The 27,393-nt window shown below is 38.2% G+C and overlaps 1 protein-coding gene across 3 annotated transcripts in view; it reads right to left on the reverse strand.

Annotated features, from left to right (window-relative positions):
• The window catches only part of FANCL (FA complementation group L), a 30,742-nt gene extending 4,692 nt beyond the window's left edge, over nucleotides 1-26,050 (reverse strand). Inside the window, exons 1-8 of one of the 3 annotated variants that reach the window (XM_075706842.1) lie at nucleotides 25,958-26,050; nucleotides 22,791-22,849; nucleotides 21,749-21,809; nucleotides 20,677-20,733; nucleotides 18,866-18,963; nucleotides 12,093-12,189; nucleotides 7,220-7,295; nucleotides 5,464-5,471 (exon numbers count right to left, since the gene is read on the reverse strand). In XM_075706842.1, the coding sequence (XP_075562957.1) occupies nucleotides 5,464-5,471; nucleotides 7,220-7,295; nucleotides 12,093-12,189; nucleotides 18,866-18,963; nucleotides 20,677-20,733; nucleotides 21,749-21,809; nucleotides 22,791-22,849; nucleotides 25,958-26,050 (549 nt within the window). The remainder of the gene's footprint in view (nucleotides 1-5,463; nucleotides 5,472-7,219; nucleotides 7,296-12,092; nucleotides 12,190-18,865; nucleotides 18,964-20,676; nucleotides 20,734-21,748; nucleotides 21,810-22,790; nucleotides 22,850-25,957) is intronic. The other 2 variants (XM_075706841.1, XM_075706843.1) reach the window with 2 other exon arrangements.
• Between the last annotated feature and the right edge of the window lie 1,343 nt (nucleotides 26,051-27,393).

Here is a 27,393-nt window from a genome sequence, read left to right on the forward strand (position 1 = left end):
TTCCACCTGCAGTCAAATAGGATATTTAAAAACCAAACTGTTGGTAATTTAAGAAGTGTTAAAATCTAGTACGTAGCCAATTGTATCACGGTAGCATAAAACGTTGACCCTCACAGGTTTTTTAGTTGAAACAACACAAGTAAATGGCTGTATCCTGCGTACAAAAAAGTTCTCGAATCCTGGTAGTCCTCAGACATTGTGATATACGTACATGAGACCCAGATTTGATAGTGTGTTAGACTCCTTTTCAGAGAACTTTTCTGAAAACTGGTAGCAACTATTGATTTTCATTGTAATTTGTAACAAACAGCTGTAAAATTAAAGTAAAAATCATCATTATCTATTAGTAAACTTCTAATGCTTTGGTATTTTGTCTCTGCTTCAGCTGAGCAACACAGCAGTGGTACCAAATACAAATACACAGAAATACCCACGTAACTACAGTAGCTTGCTTATTTTTTTAAAGACTCTAAGAAATAATAGCCTAGCAATGTCATAATTATCTCGAAATTAAGCAGTATAAAACCAGGTACTTAACATTAGATTTGAATCCCTGTAAATACAGTAAGAGAAGGAGAAACCGCCTAATAATCAGAGGATTACACTCAAGGGATTTCAGTATTTGCGAGTGGATTAGATGGAATCAGAAAAACCTTTCGTTATATGGGACAATACACAGAAAAGCAATGCAAAAGAAGTCTTTCGAAAATCATCGGTGAGCACAAAAGTAACTGTTTCTCCAGGGAAAGGCTGCTTCAAGTAGCGAAATCACTGGGCAGCCAAGCCAACGCCTTCCCAAATGCAGGTGCCCAGGAGGTACAAAAGGGGAACTTAGGGAGGTGAAGAGCGCAGGAGGAGGGAGGAGAGGAGTTGTTTGGAGTAACAGCCCATATGAGTTTTGAGCCTGATGTCGGATGGAATCAGTGGAGGAACCGGGAAGCGTCCCGGATGGATGCAGGAGCACGAAGGCGGCTTCGTGGGGAGAGGTGACGCCGCAACAGGGAAAAAGCGAAGGTGCCAAGAAACTGGACAAAGGCGGTGGCAAAGGGAGATCAAGGGTGGGGGAAGCATTTTGGAGATAGGCTCTTCCCAGATAACTCATATTCTCTAACTGTTTAGTAGCGGGAAACTCAAGAGTAGAAAGAGAGGAATCATTTGGGAGCGCCAAAGGGTATCAGGGTATCTTGAAATCATTTACACGGAACACAACAGACACAATTAAAAGCAGGAGTAAAAAGCAGGAAGGATAGGGGAGAACTAACAAGACTTCTTCAATTTGGATAAAGAGAGGGTAAAGTAAGTCTTGAAAAAACAAAAAACATGTAATGAGGGCCAGATTTCCGCTCTCTTTTGGCCTGGGAACAAGTTCTTGGGGTCAAAAAGAAAAAGCAAATTCAATGTTCAGTCCTTAAAGAGGTATTTTTCTATAAATAACACAAAATCTACAGGGAATGGTTTCCTTTAATCTTTAGTAATTATGTTCTTCCTTTCACACCTGGACAAAAAGAAGCAAATTATATGAACATTCTCAGATGAAGAAATATGATTTTTATATGTCAGAAGTTTTTATATTTTATGCATACATATTTTAGAAACGGTGTAGCTTAGAAATAAAATGCTACATTTTTTCCCCGCTGTTATTAAATTATATTAAAGTAGGAAAGCACTTAAGCAGAAAAGTGTGAATACTGCCAATCTCAAAATGTAACGCTTATTATCTTTAAAAGCATTTTGTTACTTTTATAATACCTGAAGTGATATAACAGTGTCAGTCACTTAACCACATCTTAGAGTATAATATCTTCATCTTAAGTACTATTATTTCCAGTATTTTAATAATTTTCACACAGTCCTGAAATGTGATCTTTTGTGCTCTGATGACACTTAAATTAATAGCATAATTTTCTGGTACTTGCAACAGTTGCTTTCCATTTTGATTTTTTACATTTTTCTATATCACATACAGATAAATCCTCTAATAATCATTTTTATCTTTATCTTCCGGGAATTCAAAGGGTTTCACTAGAAAAAAGAAACATCAAGGGATTATAACCCACAGATAAGTTTTAAAATCCAATTAATTTTAATACTAATTGTAATTTTTCAATGATGTTCCTTAAAAAGGTAGTTAAATCTTTTTTTTTTTTAATGCAGTGTTCATTTGATCTTATTTGCATGCTTCATTGATGTTGCCAGCTGTCTCCTGCTATATACATAAACGCATCTATAGCTATTTAAATACATCACATGCTTGTCATGCAAACCATGAAAACTATGAGATTCCTTTTTATTTGATTAACCGACTAATTTTTGGTCATTGCCCAACACTTTTAGAAAAGACTGCTTTCATGCTTTTTTTTTTGGTCTACACTACACCAAGGTAGTCGTCATCAAACAGCACAAACTCTTTGTTTCTTGGCCACCTTTGTACAAATGCATTACAATTTGTGTGAAATATGTCAAATATTCTTTGGAAAACAAGACATGCATAATTCAGGGTATCATCACTGGTCGCCCGGCCTCTAAAAACCACCAGCAAAACCAAACTGGTTCCTCCGTCCCCTGTAGCTGATAGGTTTCCACGCTCAGCAGGCAAAACAGCCATTATAAAAATAAAGACCATTATGGCAGTGCAATCTTTCACAACAACTTCAAACAAAATGAAGGTATTTTTCATGTATAATGTAAGCCTTGCATTTTATTTCTAACTACTGAGGGTACGGACATCAGCTGCTTGTACAAGTACTAATGACAAGGTAGCAGAGGTAAGGAAATAGTCACAAAACGCATTTTTTTGCGCAAGCGGCTATCGCAGTCTTTTCTAACTTGATCACGTAACTACTATACTTTTTTTTCGCCCCCTGTGGGATCGCTGACCTCTGTTGTGCTGGCTGGAAAGCGATCCCTCTGCAGCTGTGCTCCCGGATCCCTAGGCTGGCCGGGCGCTAGGAAGGCGGGTGCAGAAGGCACTAGCGAGGGCATGGTCCAAGCGCGTGATTCTGCCCACACTTCTCAAGTAAACCCACCGCAGCTGGGACAAAGGAGTTTCTAAGGTGAGGAACGGAGAATCCACCATTAGACAAGGTCAAAAAAGTTTTACGGGTTTAGACTAGTGAAGCAGCGTGAGAGGAGATGCGACTAACAACTCTCGTTATCTACACTCCGGTAGCTGTGCAAGGCACCCAGAGCTAGGGCTGGCTGAAGGACCCACCAACATTTGGTGAATTCACACCAAATCGGCAGCTGGAGCTGGCTCCCTCTCATTACAGCCCCGAGGCCCTGCCGAAGCCTTACAGTCCCAGGACACCTCATCACTTTAAACATAAAAACTTCGATGATTCCCCAGCAGTTTTAGAAAACTTTGACCCAAACGTCACCTTTGTGCTACCAGACTATAGGTATCCTCCATTCATTTCAACAACTGGTAGGAGACAAAGCACTTACTTTGGTCAGTGGAAATCGGATATTCTGGACCTATCTGTTTCCAAGTGAACATACCTGCTCTTCTACCAGGAAAGAGCCTTGTGTAGTTTTGCAACATTTTTGTTTCCGTTTCTACCGTCTGCACTCTCATCTCCATCTCACCACTGGTAGCTCCTCATGCTAATTTTTTTCCTTCTTTTTTTACTGTATTCCAATTCAAACACTTTCCCAAGTGTACCCCCATTGCCCATACACCATTTCCTTCAATGAAAGGAATAAGAAGGAATGGAAAAAAAAGTCACTCTGCTCTTATTTCTAGAGCCATAGAGGCTGGGAAGTATAAAGAAGTCGTCTTGAGTCTGCACCTGCCATAAAATCCATGAAGCCTTTCAGTAACTTTTAAGAAGTGCCAGACGCCTATATGGCTAGTCTGCCAAATCTCAAACACCTGCTCCAAAGCCTGGATGAACTAAACATTAATCAGATGGTAGTAAGAATGTTCAAATTAAGGTAAATACAGCACAAGTTATTCAAATTTATTTTTCAAAACAGATTAAAATGTGATCTTTATTCTGAGATTTTTTTTTGCTAAAATTCTTCCTAACACAAAATTTGCTTATCCAAGCTTAAAACAAGGGCACAGCCTCCTAATGGGAAAGGTAGCCTGAACTATAGGTGCTGTTACCTGCTTGCCCTTCAACAATTCATAGATCGAGTAGAATTTAATAAAGCGAACAGTTGTTGGATGGAGAAGGGATCACCTGTATCACCTAAATAATTTATGATTCTTTAGATTTGTTTGGAAACTCTTTCTTTCTCACAAACAGTAGTTTAACAATTTTCCTCCACCTTAGCACAAATCAAACTGAGACCCCACGCTCTGAAATCTTTACAAAGTGCCTTGTCAACCATCTCCATTTTTTGTATTTATAGATGCATAAAAAGCTGGTGTCTGTGAAGCTCCTTTGCTAAGAAAAAAGCACAATTATGATGCATTTCCCTGTGTTTTCATCAAAACAAGCGAAGAATAATCTCATTCATAGCACTCTACCTTGTGAATCTTGTATTACTGTTTCATTGTTGGCTGGCTGCATGACCTCATTAGTCATCAATTTCCACTCTCATGACCTTCATGTAGCCAACCAGGTGGGCAGTGGTCAGTATAGAAACAATACCCTGATGTGAGGGCAGCAGAATATAGATGCACCGAAACTGCAGAACAGTGCTTACAGCGTATGCGAAAATGTGGAGACAGCACATTTATCTGGTTATTTAGAAAAAGAATATAACTGAAATAAGTAGATGTTCTTGCACTTGTCATTGAGAAGCACTCTGCATTTATTTGGCACTTATAACAGTAGCAGCAGCAGCAGCATTGCCCTTGGTGCTGATTTCTTACTACTCTAAAATGTCTCCTCTGAGCCAGAATACACTGGCTGTTGCTGATCATGCTGTGAGACACCTGCACTGGCTACTAGGCTTGTCATGACGCACAAAACCCTACCATCTTCAGCTTGACATTGTGTAAGTTATAATTATTCATCCAAATGAATATGTCAGAGCAGCAGCAGCAGACCTCTCATCAGAGCAAAAGAAAAATACATCAAAACATTATCAACCCAGCAGGAAGACAGGGACCATAAGGAAAATTACCCATTTTTAATATGGATGCCATAAAGCCATGTCTATTATTATACGGAGGGGGGGGTGGGGGGAAAGGGAAGAAAAAACCCAGCCACCCAACAACCCCTCAAGTTTAAAGTCCATGAGCACTGGAAAGAACCCGAAATAGGCAACAGCACAGGGGGGGTGGAAAAAACCAAAAATCAATTACCTGAAATCTGTATTTTCTTTCATAGGAGTTTATATTCTAATAGTACAATTGCATGATTTTAGTTAAGCCTTGTCAGTTTTTACATTAAAGATGACCAACATATATTAAAATTTGAGACCTTTCAGTATCAAAGATTCATGTTATTTTACTACAAAATAGGTACAGCGTGTTCTTTTTCCCTCTTAGGAACCAAAATTTTCAATGACTTGAGGACCTGCTAATATCTGCTACCAGTGGTGTTTCAGCACTATCTAAGCTTAACCCTTAATTTACCATGGCGTGAAGACTGCTCACTGCAACGACTTCCATGCATTTTGAAAATAAATACAATTTACACAATTACCACACATATTTTTTTCCCCAGAAGTGTTAGGTTCATGTCACCCACACAGACAAGGCCAATTTTCAAAAAAGACTGCACACCTAAAGCATTTCTATCAGCACAATGCACAGGTTGCTGGTATTTGGTTCAGTGTTACAGCAGGCTATCTGCAGCTAGAATTTGTATCTCATGATTTCAAAACAGGGTCTTCAGTGACATACAGACATCTATTGTTTTCAAAGAGTCCCTAGGTAATTCTAACTGTTAAAAGATTTTAAGATCTTGAGCATTAGAATGTCACATTTTTAACATTAGATTTTTACTTTATTTATACAAATATTAATATATTTGCTCCCATCTTTAACTTGTCAAAGAAGGCTGCTTCATATCATGTTTTTCAAGAACATTTTATTAAAATGTAAGTCCAGCTAGTAGCTTTAAAATTTCTAACTGTAAACACAGAGAAGCAATGACTGTCAAGGATATTTGAAATGTTGTTAATTTGAGGCAACATAAATTGCAAGGCTGTACAATTAATGAAATACTGTTAAAGGTATGTGTAAAGTTTGAGGTGAGAAACAGTACTTGAAATCCTGCCTGTAGTATATGGAATCCAGTATAATTTAAGGGAAAAACAGTATCAGTTTAAATTGTTGCACACCATACCAGAGAATCAAAACCTAAAACTACCTGTGAAACTAAATATATTTTTCATTTGCAGTGGCCCATTCTTGCAGTCATTTCCTCAAGCTCTCATATGAGAGGATCTGAGGTGACACATAGAACCTTGAGCTTTGCAGTCAAAATTATATGCCCATCTTAAAATCACTCTGATGCAACCTTTCAGCCATGTTCTCTATGTAAATTTAGTACCATAAAGACAGGCTTTATTGATGGGTAGAATCCTCACGAGAGTTAGATTTATGAAATGCAACCATTTATGTAAAATCTATTTTCCTGAATTCAATGAAATTAAACATCAACTATTTTCTGGAGATAATTTAAATTAACTTACATCTAAGTGGTCACATTTAAATCCATTTAATCAAGTACACATGCTCCATTAAGGAAAAAAGATACATGAAATAATGCAAGAGAGACTAAAAAGAGACAACGGCTCTTGGTTCTTTATATTAACAATATCAGTTAAATTATGAAATCAGAATTCTATTAAGTACTTTCCTGTTGTTCTTTTGATTGTAACTGAAAAAGTTTTATTATGTTATGTAAACTATATAGGATAACAAACTGGGGCACTGCCTTTTTTTTTAATGTCTGTCAACTTTAGAGGGTGCTTCTTTCCTATAAGACAAACGTTTCTCATGAATATATTTTCACAGTATCGTTTCTAAAGATATTTCAGCAGTATGAACAGCTTAAGAAAAAAACAGCCAGTGTGAGTGCAAAGCATACCACATGCAAGGTATATCCATATAGCAAGGAAAATATTTAAAACACTATCATAAGGAATATGGAGTTCAGCATTATTACATTTACATCAGCACGTATAAAAGTAAAATGCACACAGGGAAGGAAGCTGTCTCCTCTGAGCCAGCTTAACCAAAACAAAGTCCAATCCCCCATTATCACCTACATATTGTATATGTGTCTCAGTTATTAAAAAAGATGCATAGCGCAGCAGTTTACCTGTGGCATCCAAGAAACAGCAAACTGAACAGGAAAATCCACAAGGCAATCTGGTGGTTCTGTTGGATACTGAAGGAGGGAAAGAAAATACAGTTTTTCTTTTCTTTTTAAGTGATTTAAAGTCAGACTGATACTCAGCTGCCAAATTTGATAACAAAATATGAGCACTTCAAGCATCTTGAGAACTTGGCTCTAACAGGAAACAGTATGTAAAGCATTTTCAGAAATAGTTATGAATGTTAATTACCATTTAAAGAAGAAATCTACATGTAAACAGTTTTTATATATCAGTTTTTAGTAAAGGCAGAAGAATTACAGTTTTCACAGACACATTAAAAAAGAACTTGAGACAAAAATCACCAAATAATTAAAAAAAATTTCTCCTCAATTACCTGTACCACATAGGAAAGTTAAAAAAAAAAAAAAAAAGACAACCCTTTCATGACTTGAGAACTAATTCTCATTTAAACTAGATATTTGCTGTGATTGGCAACATTTTTTGTTTTGAAACTGAAAGTAATCAGAGTAAGTACATAGCTAGTTAGAAAGAGATGAATGAACATACACCCCAAATTAAAACAAATCCCCACCCCCTGCCCCAGATTAAAAGGTATCAATGAGGAAAAGAAAAAATAGCTGTATTAAGAAAACTGAAGCTATAAAAGGCTTGATAACTCCAAAAATAACCACTCAATAGTCATTACACTAGTAAATCTATTGCTGTTCAGTATCCAGTATGAAATCTGTGGGGAAAAAATGGTATTCTCTGACAAATAAAGTAGCAAAGGAAAGAAACATCTAATTACAAATAAACTGTGTCCTTTCCAAGAGCACCTATCCAGAACTTCACCTCAGAAGTTGCTTCCCTTAGTCCTATGCAACCTTTCAAATTCTACCAATGATGTACGCAGAATTTTCTAGAAATTGTGTTAGTATTGCATCAACTGCCAACACAAGAAAATGCTACAGAGAGTCTTATCTGGGGAGACATAGCAAAAAAAAGTCCCAGCTTCCTCACAGAATTAAAGAGAGTTAAGACAAAGAGGCAAAGTTCAGCTATGCTGCTTCCCATAACCATTCTCCATCCAAAGTAAACCTCCAGACATAGACACCGTCCTTACTTATCAGACATTGGGCAATCAATTTATCGGAATTTTAAAAATGTGTCTTTAATTTATGTAAAATGTAATTCTACAGTAATTGGTTTCCAATTGTTCTCTATGGCAGAGAGCAAAAAAGAGACATAGCTTCCCTAGAGCAGCCTTTCTTCATTGCTTTGATTTTAATAATCATTGTGGATTTATGGGTATCACAGAAATTTGCTTAAACTTGCTTTTTTAATTTGCCTGCATTTGTGGTTTCTGTTAGGTATGCACTTTCTGAAGACAACTCCTACAACTTGAATATCTTGTGCTTTACCATTTTATCAAATTGGCAGCAGACAAGTTAAATAAGAGTGACAGAGCAAGAGAAGTGAAACAACTAATTTGGACAGGAGGCAGTTATAATTTAGAAATGTATATCCACAAAAGCTGTTACAGTTTCTTTTATTGTAGCGTTACTGTTCTTGTATTGTAGGTATTATTTTTCATGAAATATTTCAATGCTTGCATAGAAATAAACTTGTTTTCAATGTATAAAAGTATGCCTAGAACAAACTAAGGCAGAACAATTTTTCCGTAGGATTGGTTTTAGGGCTACCTCATTTAAATCCCAGAAACACTAGCCAATTACGTGTTTACTTTCTTGGTAAGTAAATTCATTTTATGCAGTCTTTTGTAGGGTGCCTTTGAACAAGCGCTTGCAAACCAGATTCTAACTTTATATTACTTAAAAAAACCCCAAACCAAAAAACCTACAGCATTCTTTCCCTGCATTTTTAGTCAAAATTTCTTTAAGAGCACAATATTGTACTGTGCACCAGATAATTGCCAAGAACTATGCAACAATGATTCTGTACATATGTACATTATGTTCTGAGACCTTGCAGAGTGAAATCCAATATAAAATAAGGCAAGTGATTCGCCAGGAGACAGTATTTTACAGTACTATACCAGAGCATATCAATGACATCACACGTTATTACAGTTACATTCAAATATATATGTCAGAAATCATCCTATTATTCCTTCAAACAATTTAAGCAATTATTAACCAAAATATTTAGATTGTATTTTTGAGCATGCAGCTAACTTTATCTAGGAAAAGTATTTTCAGAACCCTTGCCAAACCCTTCAGATAATTACCAAAGCATCTTGCATTACTACATGGCATGCAAATCCTTGCAGTGGCCTATTTGAATTCTTGGGATCTGAAATGGCAGGCACCCAACCCACTTCTCATGGAATACAAAATGAAATCTGATAAATAAAAGCCAACGTATTTGGTTTTATACTTGCAAAGATGCATGCTTTGCTTTCAGAAAAACTCTCTAGTAATTTATTTAAATTGCGAATGGCTAAAGATTTCTGGACCAGGCATTTTCAACCAAGTAAATCGGAAAAGTATTTCGCAAAATGTAATCTGAGCATTAAACAATATATCCTCTTCTGAGGTTTAAGCCTAATCATTTACAAAAGTCAAAATTGTGTAGCACATGAGTTGGCTAGCATACCTAACTATCATACGACCATTCTCAGTTCTTCCAGGTTTAAGTTGATCGCCCCAAGTTTCCTAGACACTTTACAAATGCAGTTTATAGAGAGCAAGTGTTTTGAAAGGACAGTTCCTAACACAAAGCACATTAAGACAAGGACAACAGGTGGAAACATTTGACAACATGTTAAGAAAAAGCGCTCAAAACACATCCAAACTCTTAAGAATGACAGCAAGGGAATATTTAGGGGATTATCTCAATACACATGATAACCTTATGAAAAAGAATTTCCTAAATCACTTATTGAAGAGTTTCTTCCTGAAAACATTGTCAGCAGGCTTATAAACTCATTTCACTGTATGGCATCCATGGGGATGAGGCTGAACAAACCCATCTGCCAGAATACAGACAAGAGCCAGCAATGTATGCTGGGGAGGAGAGGTTTAGCTCGCATACTAACCTTAATCAAAGAAACAGCATAACAAAAATAAGCATACTTTTATTAAAACAGGTTATCAAAAGAAATCCCTTCAAACAATACTTCAGCCAAGTCTTTTCAAATGTATAAGATATGTATATGAAGGAAAATCAAATCCCCTTGTCACCAAACCACGTTTCACGTATAAATTTTCTCTTGTGGCAAGTTTAAATACCAGACATGGTTTAAAAAGGACATCAATTGATCCTTCATCATAACAATCACTTGAAAAGAAAAAGAAATAAAAGATTGATGATTACTTGTTACAACAGACAAGTTGGATAATCTAGTGTCTTTATTACACTATATCCTTAGTTGTTAGATGGTGCTTTCTTCTGCTCCTAGGAGTCTCAACTTCAGATATTTTATTACTATAAAGAAAATACACAAGTTTTTACAAGAACAGAAAACAGTAATCTCGATTCCCCTTACAGTACAGTGATAAGTTAAGGCTAAACAGAACCAGCCAATGCATAAGTGTAATAGTGTTTGACCACGGCAGCTGCTTGGTAAAAATAGGTATTGTACTGGAGGTTTTTTTCTGCACTTTTCTACTTCCAAATAGTTAAAATACTTCAGTTGCCATAAAATCAAGAAAAAACTTAGGGGCAACAGGCTGCACTTAATTTGTAGTGTCATACCAAGTATGGGATAGCCGTCCCCTGATAAACAATGACAATACAGTCTGGTTACTCTCCTTGCACATTAAATAGACTGTAATTGTACTTCCTGATATATTTTTTCCATCAATGTATTTAATAACGGATGGACTAGCAAATTAATTATGCATTCATTACTCCGTGCATGTAGGATAGCTTTACTCTTTTTTTTAAAATCCACTTTAGCAACCTCAATTCCCAAACAGTACTTTTTCCATAGGCTCCTTTTTCCCCTCTAAGGTAAAATTAGCTTGCCTTTGGTAAAACTAAAAAAACTCCTGATATTGAAAGGAATATAGGATGTCTGTGAAGGTGAAATTTAATCTTACAATACCATGTCCACTCCTCATCCCTTCGAGATTATTACTGCAGACGATGGACCAGGGATAGTCCCAAACAATGACATTTAGATGCTTTTGGATCCACTTTTTCCCCTAGACTGATTTTCTGAAGACAACAGCTATTACCATACAATTGTCACCACACAGCCTGGATATTCATCATTTCTGATAAAAGATTCATGCCTTCAAATAAGAAATTCTACGAAGAAATGTTGCAATTTGAGTTCAGTTCTAAGTACCAGAAAGAATTAAAATTTTTCTCCTTCCACACACGCCATGGATTTGCTTTGCAAACACTGTCAAAATCAGCCAATTATTTAGACTAAAAAGAAATAACTTTTTTAACATAAGGAACTCACTTCTGTAGTCAGTTTTTCATGAATCTTTATATCTATAGCTTCAACAGTGAGACTTGCTAAAGAAGCAACCCAACGTCTCTAATTCTTGTTATGTGCATAGTCCCTGGATGGAGTGATAATGAATGAAAGTCTCCTAGATGGCTTTGTCTGTAATCCAGTAAAATAATTGCAGTATCATAAAGTGCTTTTCATGTGATGCACAGTTTCATATGAAAAGGTTCTTACAGATAACCATAATGCAATATTAACTTTAAATACAATTAAAGTCTGAAAACTCTACTTTATATAAAAAAATTTCTCAAAAAATCCCCCACCATTATCTTACGGAACAGATACACTAACAAACCAACCAACTCTCTAAAATCTTTATGAATTAAGGAAAATCTGTTTATTTTAAGGAAGCCTTAAAATACTGTCTCCCACATAAATTCACCTTTGCATTTAACTTCAGAGTGATGAGATGCTGTCGACCACAAGAGTCTTCAGCTTTTAGCCTGATTGTGGCAAGACCAGTATCCACATACACGACTCTGAAAGAGAAAAGAAAACTCTTAACAGCATTGTAAGAAGTACAGTTTGAAACGTCTGCAGTACTCTTATTAGTCTGTTACAAATATTAAGCAGAGGAAGTCCTATATGCCAACCATTTCTGCTGTTCTAGATTTACTGCTGTTAATACACCAGTCTACTGCTTAATGCAGTCATATATCTTTGGGTTATTTACAATGTGTGTCAAGGCTCATGCTGTGGTCAGTGAGCACTGTGTTTCAGTTTTCCATCACTGGAACCTTTGACACACACAGCATGTTCCTGTCAGCCTCTACTTATGTACACATTAAACTTCCTGTCAAATCTTTGATCCATTTCTGCAGTTTCTTACTGTATGAGACTTTTATGCTCTTGATTTGCTTTTCTCTTCAATGAAGTTCTCTTTTATTATCAATACTATTATTGTGGAAAATTCAGTGGATATTGGTTCATATTCTGAAATTGATTTGCTGCAGAAAATAGTACCCAAACTGGTAAAAAATGTGTTATTTATGATGATTTGCCTTCGTTTCATGACAGTTTTACACAGTATACATGCACCCAAGCAAGTAGCAAGTACATACTAAATGTAAATAAGTTCTAAAACTTCTGACATAATCACTAACTCGTTGCTTAAGATGTCACTGATTTGTGCCTCCCACAGCAATGAAGATGAATACAATTGTAAAATACATTGTTCTCTAGAAATATGTTCAGCTGAGTAGCTTCAACAACTGCCAAAAAGGTTCAGACTTCTCCATATATTTACCAGTGAACTGAGCATGTGGATCTTTTTGCATTTTTACTACGGCATTCTTGTGTAAAGATAAAAGCAGTCCAAGATTATTGCACAACTTATCACCTAGACTGATGGAAAGGCCTATCAGAGTTCAAAGAAAGCTCCTGCTTCCTGGCCCAAGTAACATTTCTTTTTTTTTAAAACCATTACATACTAGCCCAGTCACTTGAGCCCGCATGCCAGGAAAAATGGTTCTCTTGCAAGTGAAACTGGCAAAGGAGTTGTAGAAGCCTGTACGAGAAAAAGTAGACATACACCAAAGGGTGTGCACATTCCTGGGAAGGAAGTGAAAAGGAGAAAAGAAAATAATCAATATAAATGACATAGCATCAACATGAGGGAACTGAAAAATACAGATAGAAAAAGCAGTAGTGGTAGTAAGTAGGGAAAGAGCTCTCTTATTTCATGTTTAATGCTGATTAATGCAATATTAAATAGTCCTACAGATTCCTGGGAGTATTTTGACACTCCTCCACAACAGTTGAAAGAAACACAAGTCTTAATAAAAGTGTAATTCAACTGTAGTCAATTAAACTCAATTTATTTAGAAAGGATTAGAGCATTCTTCCTCTAATTGGAAAATATCATTATCCCCGCTTTGTTCCAACTTTATCTCAAAATTGTATCACAAAGTTTTGTAACAATAAGAAACTACCTATATCCCACCCCTCCATCTACTCTTGCCTGGGGTGGGGAAATCCTAAACCAGCAGCTAAGCCACAGAATGGTTACTGCAATAAAATGTATAGCAGTGGCCAAAACAAAGCACAATGGGTGCCTGCATCAGTGCACTGTGAGGTTCGACAGCAAGAGAGAATGGAAAAAATTAAAGGATGCTGTCAAGGTGTTTAGGATTTAAAAGTATCTGTTCTGACAGTCATCTTGTTTGGACCACTTCACCCTTGAAGTGCCAGAAAGGTATGGATTATTTTACTTTAAAATCAAACATTTTTTCAGTTCCTTACTCTATATTGGGTAGGAGTGAACAAGATTAAAAAATTCTTTTTATTTCTTACATAGCAACAGGCTAATATATCTTAAAATTTGTTTCTGAAATCCTTAAGGGTTCAGTACTTTTACAATTAGTTTAACAACCTGACAGCCTCTAAAATAAATATACATATATGTGTGTGCACCCAGTTATATATTTAAAATATAAACATATGCACACCATTATGTTAAAAATATAGTGACACTATGATTATGTCCAACCATATTTGTAAAGAACCTTCACATTCGGTTTTATTGACAGTGTGAATTAGACAAACTTTAAAAAAATAATGTAAGCATTGGGAAAAGGTGCTAAGAGCACCAATAATGGCTACCTGTTTAATTATGTATAGAGGGATACATCATAAAATTATTTTCAAGTTCTGTCTGTTGTTCAATTTTTAACATATTTTTAGGTTTAGAATCCATGTTTAAAGTATCTTTTAAAACCAGTTTAAAATGTGATTTTCACTGAACTTGGACATAATGGAAAAAAACGGTAAAAAAGCGTAGATCATCACCGCTATGAAGCACCACTACAATCCAGACCAATCCGGAAATTCTTACGTTTATTTAATTTTGACTTCAACAACTTGCCGCTAGTAGAAGACAACTCTTCATGCTAAGCAACACAAGCCCTTTTAAATATTATTCATTACAAACCACGTACTTAGAGGTTTTCTAGTAAAACGTTTTCTTCCCTTTCAAACTTTTTCACAAACAGGAACACCAAGAAATAAAAAGCTCCTCAGACAAGGGGCATACTGGATTGAGAATGCCCAGAATGAAGATTCATAGCTAGCCTTCCTCCTTCTCAACAGAATGTAAAAAACAGTAAACTGCCTCCAGGGAACAAAGGAGGAATTAATCTTCCATTTAGGTTAGGACAGAAAAAAGGAACTCTACTAGTAGCTTTGTGGCTACCTGTTCTGTAACATCACTCCACCATTCCTTGGGTAAGAAGAGATGAAAGGGTCAGTTACATAGGACTAGAGAAAGTTGGACAACGCTGTAGAAGTCGTATGAACTTCTTCATAGGATTGTATAATAAATAAGGAATTGTTTACATAGGTGATGTTTCAGTTATATAAACCTTTATTCCTCTATAAGCTCCATCATTTTATCACATAGAGAAAAATGAAATGACCATAAAGATGGAAAGCCTCAGTGAAATCTCTGAGGTACTGTAATTCAGCATAACACACAAATGATTGAGAGCGCACGACAAGGCAGGATTCCCTCGGAAATGGGGAAGGCAAGAGGAGAAGATACTTTCTATGAAAAAACTTGGCAAGTATTAAGCAGAAATGCATTGAGATGCGAGAGATCATGACTCGCACCATGGACTTAAGAGACACTAGCAACCTTTCTGAATCCACATGAGGGTGATAAGAGTCCTACAAATGTTTAATAGTTGATAATTTACCTTCCCAAGACATTGAATCAACTAGCAAGATTATGAGATAGTACTGGAAGAGCCTTTCCTATAGCTTAATGCTACTACATGTGTACTCTCTCCCAGCTCAGCTGATTAGGTTTGTGCTGGTATTTTTCCATGTTCTTAAAATGAAGGAAGTATCCTCCTTTGAACTCCCCAGCTGTTATGACAGCACTTAGTGTTGGAAATTTGGTACAAATTTATAACCTGTTGAACTGTGACTTTTGTGTCCAAGTATTTGAATATGAAAGCATGATGGTCAAAGAATCAAGTTTTCTGTGTCACAAAGTGATTATCTTATCACAGCAGCCTGTCCATTTGCAATCCTCACAACTGTTTGTACTTTCAGCGGTTTAGGAGGAAAGAGGTGTAAGATCATTGTGACAATGTCTTCAACTCGTTTCTGAGAAACTTCACATACTCCCTAGATTAAAAGCCATTAGAAGACAGTAAATTCATGCCATACCTGAGAGCTTCTTAACTCACTTCAGAGGTAAAGGAACCATAGGCTATTGCTTTGATTCTCGTTCAAACAAAATATTCTTCAGTTTTTCAGTTGGATTTGGATGCAGCCTTCAGCATGACCCAAAACTCACTAGGAAAAGGTAAATCTAGGGTCCAGAACAAGCCAGGTCTTTTCTAAGAAAAATTGTCATAAATAAAGCTGGAGGCTTCTCAAGGTGCGAGCAGTGATTGATCCTTACTGCCAGTACTAAATGCAGGCTTAGTTTTGTGCTGAAAAACCATGCCAGGATGTTTTTAACTAACATGCAAATACGTATCACCTGCAACTCAAAATCAGTCTTGGTTAAGAGGCCTTCTTAGTAGTTCATTATATTGTTAAAAGCACACTAAAATTAGAGGTGTAACTTACTAATGGGCTTCAAATCACCTCTCTACATTATTCTCCTTCCAACTCATAGTAAACCAGATATGAACCCCTGTGCACAGCCTAGCCCTCTGATTAATGATTGACTTCCCCAACCAAAAAACCCCAATCAAATAGAAACCTTATCTGTAACATAAGTCAATCGAGGTGTATGTTTACTGAGTTACAGGACTACACTGGACAGAAGCGCGGCATAAGTTGTGCATCTGCATGAAGACCACCTTCGCCTAGAAACCAGGTGAAATTCTGCCCTAGAAGCATGCTGTCTGATAAAACCCTGATGTGCTTTTTAATAATAAACCACTGGATGTTTTGTACGTACAGCAGGTCAGAAGAAATATCAGTTTCTGACATTATCATATCAGTATCTGAAATATCAGATAAGTTACTAAATTGTATTTTCAAAGTGTATTTTTATTTTATTTAGCTATATACTACATATATCAAATTATAAATACAGTACATTTTAGATATTTATATCTTTAAAGTATACTTACTGCATGTCTGTCTGTTTTGCTGGCATGGGCTTTTTGAAGGAGTTTGGTTTGGGTTTTTTTTTTTTTCTTCATTTTGGGAAAGCAGGCATGATTCAAAATTTATTTCCCATGTGTCAAGGAAATTTTAACTAATATTCTCAGACCTAAGTCTGAGAAATTTGAATAGAGTATGTCATCAGCTGGCACAACTACATACTTAATGATGGAAATTACTGAAAAAACTTCTGCTGATTTAACAAGGATGTTTTAAATCTTTAAATAAAAGCACACCTTCAAAGCAAATTCCTACTTAATGTTAATCACATGTCATTTATTTATATACAAATCAGGTGAGAAAACTCAAAACTATTCTTAAACCCAAGGCTTCTTTATTTCATTTAGCAAAATAAACACTTGTTAAAGTTAACTTACCATCCAAGACTACTGTAAAAGTAGATTTGTCTTGTTGAAAACCACAAATGTAGACTTTTTCTTTTAACTTTCATTTTACTGAAACTAAAAAGTAGCTTCTCATTCAAAACTCTTCAACATCCTACAAAATCTTTCATCTTAACCCCTTGAAAGAAGGCATTGTGAGATTAATTGCATATTATTAAAGACAGCTTTCAAATATATTCCCTCAATGGCTCGCTACACAGAAACAACTACCACCTTCAACCCTACAGAGGTCTCCTGAAGGTTCTAGGGGAAAGGAGAGAAATCAGTCCATCCCAGGCTCTCTGCTGGAGGAAGGAGAAGACTCAGCATCAGAGAACTTGCCAGTGGTGGCACATGTGATGGCAGTTAAAGCCTTCCAAGTAAAAGTCTCCAAAACAGGAAGCGTTGCAGGTTTCTGAAAAATTTCCACATAGAACTTGCGTACTTGATCACAACTGCATGTTCCTTCAGGTTTCTATAGGAGGTATGAGGAGCACAACCTTGTTTTCCTCTGTAGGAGGATAAAATTAAATTTGTTCTATGAGCTCATCTGAGAGTATATGGGACTGTGAATAATATAATCTGTTTGCACTCATTCAAGACCCTAATGAGAAGGCACCCAGAGGCAGCTATGTGTATGTTTCATTCGTCAGCAAAGTCAAATATCCTTTCCTAAAGTGACATTCTTTCCCATGGTATTAAACCAAGCATTTTAGTTGGGGTGAAAGATTCACTTCTAGTTCTCCTTCCTCTAGAAGATGACCTGAACTGTCACTTCTTGTTCCACAGATACTCAATTTATAGTACAGCATATACATGAAACCGTGTTCTTGGGTGCACTGAGCCTCCATCCTCAGGTGACACAGTTTATACTCTCCTTGTGCAGTAACCAGCATTTTTCCCACTTGGAAATGCCCCCCTGCTCCTCCAAACATGGTCTGCTTGCAGTTTTTAGAGACTAAGGAATGCTTTTTGATAGCCCTCATCTCTAAACCCATCTGGGTAGCAAAAAGAGTGCGTGTTGCAAAGAGCTGGCTGTTTTGAAGTTCTGGATTTACAGCCTTCCAAATTCTCCCCTCCACTCAGGTTTTTTTTGTTTTGTTTTTGTAATTTACCTTTTTGTGGATTAACTGTGTTGTTCCGTTGCCTAAGGAGATCCTTGTGCTATGGAGAGCAAGATAGAGCTGTTCTTTAAAAATAATTATCCTAGTTCTAAAAAAATGTATGAACTGTTTTTATGAAACACAAAGGTGCAGGATGATCAGCCATTGGATACGGGAATAGTCAAAAAAAGCTGTACAAAGTAGGGAAAAGAAGGAAGAAAAAGGAGAGCTACAGAAGTTGTATTAAATACGTTTACTAGGCCAATAGTTTATAGGTCAAAGAAGAATTGATTTCTTAGTAGTAGCATCTCACCTTTCAGCTCAGTTATTTGAGACTGAAAATATACCTTCAGTTGATACAGGTTTGTTTTGCGGTTTTTTGGTTTTTTTAAAATTAAAAACAAAGCAGCAGTTTTTAAAGCAAGACCAGTTTCTGAACAGGATAAATTAACAGAACAAGTACATTTGATACGTTCAACTCACAAATACAAAAGAAGACCAGATATGCTAAAGATAATGGCTGTTAAGAAATAAAACAAGCATACTTATTCCAACCCAATATTTCTAGATCTCTGACAAGACAGGAGTAGTATTCTGGCGGCCGTGGTATATGCAGGTCTTGTGTATTCTTTAAAGCAATTTCCTGTTTAAAAGAACATTAAAAACATCATTAAGAGAGATTTCAATATTTTTGCATCTATTTAGTCATGTGATTTTTGCAATTCATTCAAAAATACTAAGCCTATGTAAAATTAACTGTACACTGCATTTGTTTTGTTATAGCCTCCAGCTAAAGCAGACAAAGAAGCTGTTTGTTAAATTACTTCAGATACTGGTAATGAAAACATCTGCAATTTAAAAAAAAAAACCACAGATGTTGACAACATAGTCTTCAGATGCAAATATCAATTGTGCCTCTTTTTCAGCTAATAAATTTGAAGTCAAGCATCTTGACTGAAAGAACATTTCAAAAGAAGGTTCTATTAAGCCCACAGCTGTCTCCTGGGTTCCACAGCCACAAAAGACGACACACATATGAAATCCCCCATATTATTTTTAAGTATCTATATACAACTTTAAATTGCAATCAAAAGAAAAAAAATCAAAAAGTCAGTTTTTCTGTTTTAACATCATAGGATCCCAGAGAGTAAGTTTTGGTACAGACACTCATCAAGTATGTCGTAATGCCTCAAAAAGAAATTTTTATTGAACAGGTAATGCCACATTACAGAGAAAAACAAAACCAAACCCAAACTGTACGTTCCAAATTCGCGTTGTGTTACTTGTTCTTTAAAAGTGTACTTAAGTTAAAATTATGCTTACAGGACAAATATATAAATGAAACTTATAATAAAATTATTAATAATTTAAAATAAAAGAAATTTAAGTAATAAATAGAATTAGTAATAAAATCAGTAAAACAATCATTTCTGCCCAGTTCTCCAGCAATATCTTCTGTTGTATTTACTATCTGCACCGAGGATCGCTATTCTACTATTTTGAATAAATTATACTTTCATTGCATTCTCATTTTCTGAGGGCTTGTGTAGCCAGGCAAATAGATTGGAATAAGTACTGTGAAATATTCCAAAAAGGCCACATGTATACATTCTTATTCAGTCCTATTCCAAGCACCTTTGCCTGGTTTAGTGTAATCCAGTTTGGCAGGGATTGAACCAATACTGAGGAAAGGCATTCCCGGCATAGAGCAGTGATGTAAGACCAGGAGGGTATTTTTGTTGTTGTTTTGAAGAATACTTACTGTGGTTTATTTCTAAGTTAAGTAGGTTGTACACAGGTATTCTTTGCCAAGAATGCTCATTGAATGATGTTTTACTAACAGACAAGAAATTGTCAGTTTCATGTTGTTAACTAAAGACTTTGCTACTCTTCAATCCTAGATTAGAAAAACTTTTTAAAAAAAAAAGAACAAACAGCAGTCTCTGAACTATAAAAAAAGCTTTCTGCATTTATTGGTCAAGTTGTCACAGAGGTGAAAGCACCTTCAGCAATCCACTGACTACTAATCCTTTGTATGATTATAAGCCTTCTTTACCATCTGGACAATGCCAGGAATTCCAAGAAAATCATTGTAAAGAGGGTGGCACTATACTGAGATCCCTTGCTGGGATTTTAATTTTTCCGAAACACTCCAATTTCCAAAGAGTACAGTCACTTAAAATCCTACAGCATATTTATACAAACATTACATGAACAGCATACATATGAAATCACCTCTGCTTAAAAAAACAACCAAACATAAATCCATCTATCAAACAGTACTGTAAAAAACCTGAAAGTGAAAACCAAAGCTATAAGAACATCCCATCTCCCCCATACATATTCTGTCACTTACCAAAATAGTTTTCAGCTCCACCATAAAACTGACAAGATCTGGGCAGCTGTGCAGCCTCTGGAGGGAACACAGTATCAGTTAGTTTTCTTCAACTCATAACTTTTAGTGGCAAACAATTTCAGTCTAAGTATCTATTTTTCTAGTATTGTCAAACCAACTAACATAAAAAAACTCCAACTGTACACCACATGTTTAAATATTTCAATTACAGAACAGATCTCCCAGACTATAGGAAACTTTACTGAAAATTAACCATCACCTTTGTCACATCAGGTCACATTACACATTTATATAGTTTATGAAGACTTTATTCTTCACCAATGAGAACAGAAGCTTTAGAATCACTCAAAAACGTTTCTTAGTTGGTTCATTTTTCTTTAGGAACTCTCCAGAACTGTCTGCTTTTAGATGCTGTACATGATTAAGGATCCCTGTCTACCTTGAGATGCAGTACGTATTTATGCTTCAGCTTCCTCGGCTCTGTGTATCTTTGGTTACTCCCAACCCTTGTTCTACAAAGGGGTGCACAGTCCGTGAGACAGAGTGTCTCAACTAGCACACCTGGCAAAGATGCCTTCTTAGAAACAAAATATTCATCGTGACTGCAGGGCTGTTTTAGCCTTACTCCAAAGCTTCCTCTGGATAGGAGGGTTTAACTTAGATTCCTTGACTGTCCACAACACAGAATGAGCTAGATCTATAAATAATTAATGTGAATTCTCTTCTTTGCATTATGGTTTATAAAAAAATAAATATATAAAAAAGGGAAAACAAAATCTGTTTCTAAATGAGAGATTAAAGAAAAATTCCAGTGAAGTGTCAGCAGCCATTAATTAAAAATCATTCTATCTCAATCTTCAAAAAAATAAAGCTTGAATAAAAACAAGTATTTACTAAATTCTATCTATCTCTCTTTAGATTGACCTGCAAATCCTCAAGCATTTCAAAATAAATCTTGGCTATACAGTGAAAGGAGAGTTCTTTAACACTTTTAGAATTGGTGCACAAGTATAAGCTTTTCAGAATTATTATAAGCATACATTTAACAGAAGCGGTTTTAGAAGTTGTATACCTGCTTCAAAATATGCCGATATCCATGCAGTATCGTCTTTAGGTGCCAGCTACACTCTATCCTAGACAAAACAGTATTTTGTATAAATTTTAAATTCACAGTACATGATTTTTAGAAGAGAGAGTCTGCTACACAACAACATAAAAGTTTTTCTTCAAAAAAACCCCAAGGAAGTAAACAATACTTCAAAATTTCTTATAGTTTTCATATTCTAGTTATTTAAAGCTTTCAAATGTCACTATCCCAAAGCCCATTAAAAATTAAGCATTTACCTACAAAAGCCTCTGTTCTTTGCCGAAAACAACATAATTCTTGCAAGCTAATATGACTTCATAAAATGTACCAATATTTAAAAATGTTGTCCTGAAAATGTCAAAGTTACCTATTATGTGTATCCGACCTATTATGTGTATCCGACCTAGAATATAACAAAGCTATTGAGTACATCTGTTCACAGTTGAGAGCAGGCTGGCCTAGGCAGAAGTATGGAATACAATGTTAAAGACTAATCCATGCGCGTGTGCATGCACGCAAACACCCCCCCCACATATGACTGTGACAAGCAGTCATAAAAACAGAGCTTTAAAAGAAAAGTTGGGTAACGCAAATTAATATGTATTAATGGGAAAGAGAAAATGATGGTCAGCGTAGCTTTTTTTGCTTCAAGTATATGATTGCTTAAATTTGCAACTTTGCACTGAATTTTCTGTTTCCCAAATGGTGACATATAAATAATCCAATTTAAATGAACATTTTTTTCCCCAAGTATGTTGATTTATATATAAATACAATCAATGCATTACAAAAGGTTTCAAAGTTAATTAACAACAAAATGTTTTGATATAGGCAATGTTTATTGTCAGCATTTATTAACACTGATGCTGTACAATTTTGTTGCAAGGTTAAGCTGAAACCAGTAGGAATTAATTACCAACACTGATATTGGAAAAAATAATAACTCATATGCATATCCATCATTGCTTTTATCAAAATAAACTTTTGTTACATACACTTACCAATTGCTTTCATAAAACTGCCTCACCTTGCATTTTTCAACTGAAAATCCACTGGTAACAGTATCCTGATATGGAAGTCTCTACCCTTGAAAAAGAAACATTTCATTAATAGGAAGGTCAGCGAAGAAAAACAGTTAGACACTTGTGGGAAGTGTTCCCTGTAAGATCACCTACTAAGAGAGAAAGTCTGTCTTATCTGACTTCCAGGAATATTTTTCAGAATTTCTTTATTTAGGAAAAAAAAAAGCAGTATGAGTGACAGGTAGAAATAATGTTGATTTTAATTCTGAAGTTGAAATACTGTTGACTTCTAACTCGCAGTATTCAGTAAAAACTCATCAGTGCATCACATTTCATAAAGCAAAAATAACACCTTTTAGAAGAAAAATAAACATTACCAAATCTGGACAAAACCAAGAAATCTAATTTAATCCAAGTCATGTTGAAGTACATGAAAGTCTGTTTTCAACTCAAGTAAGAGTCAAAACAGATTCTTATCATAAAAGTACTACACTAAAAAGGAACTTGGGCACTGATCCACAACACATTTCAGCAAAGTTTAAGAAGCTGTAAACAAAACCAGTCCCAAGTACATGAATGTAATTTTTTTCCTGTTAGTGCAATCCATATGGGGCAGGTCCTAAATGCCACCTACTTGTATTTTCAGTAATTGTCCCGATTTGTGATCTTCCCTCTAATTTCTTATGGGATGATCAAAATAAAACGGAAATAAAGAAGGTTTGTGAGTGGGTTTAACTCCTCCCTGTGGTGAAGAGGGCAGTTAAATAATCTCCAAACTTGTATTCCAGACTCTGCCTCAGCTCAACATACCTTGAATCATGCCCACAAATTCTGAGATTTCTTCAGCAGGAAGTTAAGAACAAAACCAGACTTCCTCCTGTGATTAAATGAGTGGATGCTTTCTCTCAGTTTCAGAAAGGCTTTTAATACTGTTTCCCATAACATCCTCACAGACAAACTGAAGAAGGATGAACTAGATAAGCTGACAGCAACGTGGACTTAAAACCTGCAGAGCTGCTGGGCTCCAAGGGTTGTGATGAGCTGGATGAAGTCCCGCTGGAGGCCCCCGACTAATGGTGCACACAGGGTCAGTCCTGGGGCCAACGCTGGTCGACCTTCATTAGGGACCTGGGTGACGGGACAGGATGCACCCTCGCTCAGCAAGCTGGCAGAGGATACAGCGCTGGGGAGGAGCGGTTGATAGACCGTGAGATTGTGCTACCATTCAGAGGGACCTCAACAGGCTGAGGAAATGGGCTGACAGGAACCTCATGAACTTAAGAAAGAAAGCGCAAAGTCCTGCACCGGGAGAGGATTCACCCCAAGCACCAGCACAAGCTGGTTGCTGACCAGCTAGAGAGCAGCTCTGCATGAAAGGACCTGGCCGTCTTCATGGGTGCACAGTTGACCCTGAGCCAGCAACGCACCCTTGCAGCAAAGGCCAACAGCCTCGTGCGCTGCATTAGGCAGAGCGTTACTAAGAGGGCGAGGGGGGTGATGCTTCCCCTCTGGTCAGCACTGGCGAGGCACGCCTGGAGTGCTGGGTCCCCAGTACAAGAAAGGAATGGGCACACTGGATTTAGTCCAGTGAAAAGCTACAAAGGTGATTAACAGCTTGAAGCATCTCTCATACGAGGAGAGACCGAGGGAGCTGGGCCTGGTTAGCCTGGAGAAAAGAAAGCTCAAGGGGGCATCTTGCCAGCATGTACAAATACCTGATGGAGGAGGACTAAAGAAGGTGTAGCCAGACTCTGAGTCACACACACACACACTGACAGGATGAGAAGCAATGTGTACAAGTTGAAATACAGGAAATTTCACCTAAATGCAATGAAAAAAAAGACCTCAGGGAGGGTGGTCGAACACTGGAACAGGCTGCCTGAGAGGTTGTGCAGTCTCCGTGCTTGGAGATATTCAAAAACCTGCCTGGACATGGTGTTGAGCAACTGCTCCAGCTGACCCTGCTAGAGGATGTCCAGGGGTCCCTTTCAACGTCAGTGTTTCCATGATGCTCACAAGCAAAACCAAGATACCCATTTCAGAGCTGAACACAGCCCACTGGCACATCAGTTGCTTCCAAACTCCTCCAAAGCTGATGTTTACTGTACACTTAAATTAAACGCATAACCTCAGACTTTGCTACATTATGACCTTAGCCCTAATCAAAAAATCACATCTGAGAACAGACACTCACACTCGCATCTTAACCTTCCCATTAACTCCAGGATGCATTCTAACACACAGAGCATTTCAAAAGTTGCAGCTGTTAGAGTAATGCAAATATAAACACACGTTTGCAAACATCTTGTGAAAGTTGAATACGAGAGTCACAAAAACATTCCCGAATTCTGACTGCAAAACTGCATTTTTGAAAATGCAACTGCAACACAGCCCAGGTCTTTTGCCTTTTACTTATTTTTACAGGAAGAAAATCCCACGCTATTTCTAAATGAAAATACACCCGTTAAGGGCTGTTTCTGTGGTCTGTGTGCACGCGCACGCGTGATATTTTAAGGAGCGGTGGCTGTAGCGTCACTGCATCGTGCCTCTAATGGCAAAGCTGGCTTAAGAGCACCCACTCCCAACCTGCCTTAGGTGCTGTTCTTCTCCCTGCGCTGCAAGCTGCCAGGCCCTCAGCGAGATGGTGCAGCTACTTAAGCTGAAACCTCGCACGCAGAGCAAGTGAAAGGAAAGTACCCACGATTAGTCGTTTGCTTCAACCTTTACCCTAGGCCACGAGCACGTTGAATCTGCAACCCTCAAAAAAAAAAAAAAAAAACAAAAAAAAAAAAACCCCAAAACCAAACCCAGAACACTTGCCAGCACAACAAATGCAGCCCACAAGCCATGAGCGAGCTGGCGCCGCCGAAGGAAGAGCAATTCCGAGCGCACAGCCGCGGGGCCGCGCCGCGGGCGCCTCTCCACAGCGCCCTGACGGCACACGGCGGGGCAGCGGGCGCGGGGGGGCCCGGCCAGCTGAGGGGCCCCGCCATCAACCACTTGGCCAAGCCGGCGGCTCCGCGCTCGGCCGGGCAGCTGGCGGCCCCGGCGAGGCGGGAAGCGCTGCCGCCTCACACACAGCCGCTCCGCGGGCGCAGGCCTGCGGCGGGGGGGGGGGGGGGGGGGGGGGACGGGGCCGGGACGGGAGCAAGCGGCGCGCAGGCCCCGGTACCTGCGCGGTAACGAAGCCCTCGTAGGCCGTCCCCTCCCGGTTCTGAGGCAGCAGCAGCGGGCACTGGCGCAGCAAGGCCCCCGAGCCCGCCATGGCGCGCCGTTCTCGCCGTTCTCGCCTCCCTCCCTCCCCGCTCGCCCGGCCCCGGCCGTTCGAATCCCACGCGCCGCCAGCCGAGGCTCCGCCCCCGCCGGCGCACGCGCCTCAGGGGGAAGGGAAGGGCGCGCGGCGCGGCCGTTAGGGCGGGCGCGAGCCGGTGACCGTTACCTGAGGGGCGGAGGCGGGCGCGTGCCGACCGTTACCTGAGGCGGGAAGCTCTCTGGAGATTCCCTTGGCGGGGAAGCGGCTTCCCGAACTCCGAGGAGCGCGGCTTCCCGGGAGCCGAGCCGCGGAGCGGCCCCGGGCTTTCCTCACGCTTTAGCCCGTCCTGAGGGGACAAGCGGCCGGCAGTGAGGAGAACCGCCGGGCAAGGCGCTTAACACGCAGCCGGCCGCGCCAGGCAGATTGGAGTGCCACCCAAGGCAAGGCAAAAGGGGTTACTTCTGCCTCGATTCACGCGTTGCTTTTCTAAGTAGCATATGGTCTCTCCTGCCGCAGCACATTTAGAGTGATAAAAGCTCTTCTGCCTTCTCATGCAGGTGTTGGCATAAAAAAAAGAAACCCTTCCTCACTTTTCTGGGTGGGCTGCCACTAGGACCTGACAGCCATTGTGTTTGGGAAAGCCTGAGGAAAGAGATTTAAACAAAACTTTGGGGTTTATTGTGTATGTTTCAGGACACCTTAAGACTTTGCATATCACTAAGGCTGAGCATTATGCAAAACACAGCAAGAGACAGTTTCTGCCTAAATAACGTTTGAGAAAGAGGGAAAAAAAAAAAACAGTTTTACAGAGGGGTAGGTGACTTACCAAAGTCACCTAAGAAGTGTGTTGCAGAACTAGGAACTGAATCTTGAGAATCCCCGAGGCTGCTTCCCTTGGGAACAAATGCAAATGCAATCTGATTAGCATGCAATACATTACTGAAGTTTGTAGAAGGTCAAATATTTATAGGCCAGCTGATAAGGCCTCCACTATTGGATATGGAATGAATGACTAAACTGGCTGAATCTTGTCAACTTTTCCAGTTGTTCATCTCTTGTAATAGAGGAGGTTATTTCTCCCAAGATACGTTGAGTCATTCATATCTATAAACCAGTGCTTCTCACTGTGGAAATGAGTACGGACGGCTCAGCAAAATGTAGAAAAGGCAGTTTTAGTAGGAGCTCGGCTGTTCTAGGCCGGGGAACTGGGAAGTGGCTACAAGTGTTTTCTGCAAGGTTTTATGACAGTCAGAGAAACACTGTCTCCGATTGCTGGCAGCAGCTCAGTACCTGTGGGACAAGAGGAGAATTGAAAGAGAAGCAAAGAAAACAAAAATGTTTATACCTGCAGCTAG

The sequence above is a fragment of the Pelecanus crispus genome, chromosome 3, assembly GCF_030463565.1.
Source record: "Pelecanus crispus isolate bPelCri1 chromosome 3, bPelCri1.pri, whole genome shotgun sequence".
Taxonomy (NCBI): domain Eukaryota; kingdom Metazoa; phylum Chordata; class Aves; order Pelecaniformes; family Pelecanidae; genus Pelecanus; species Pelecanus crispus.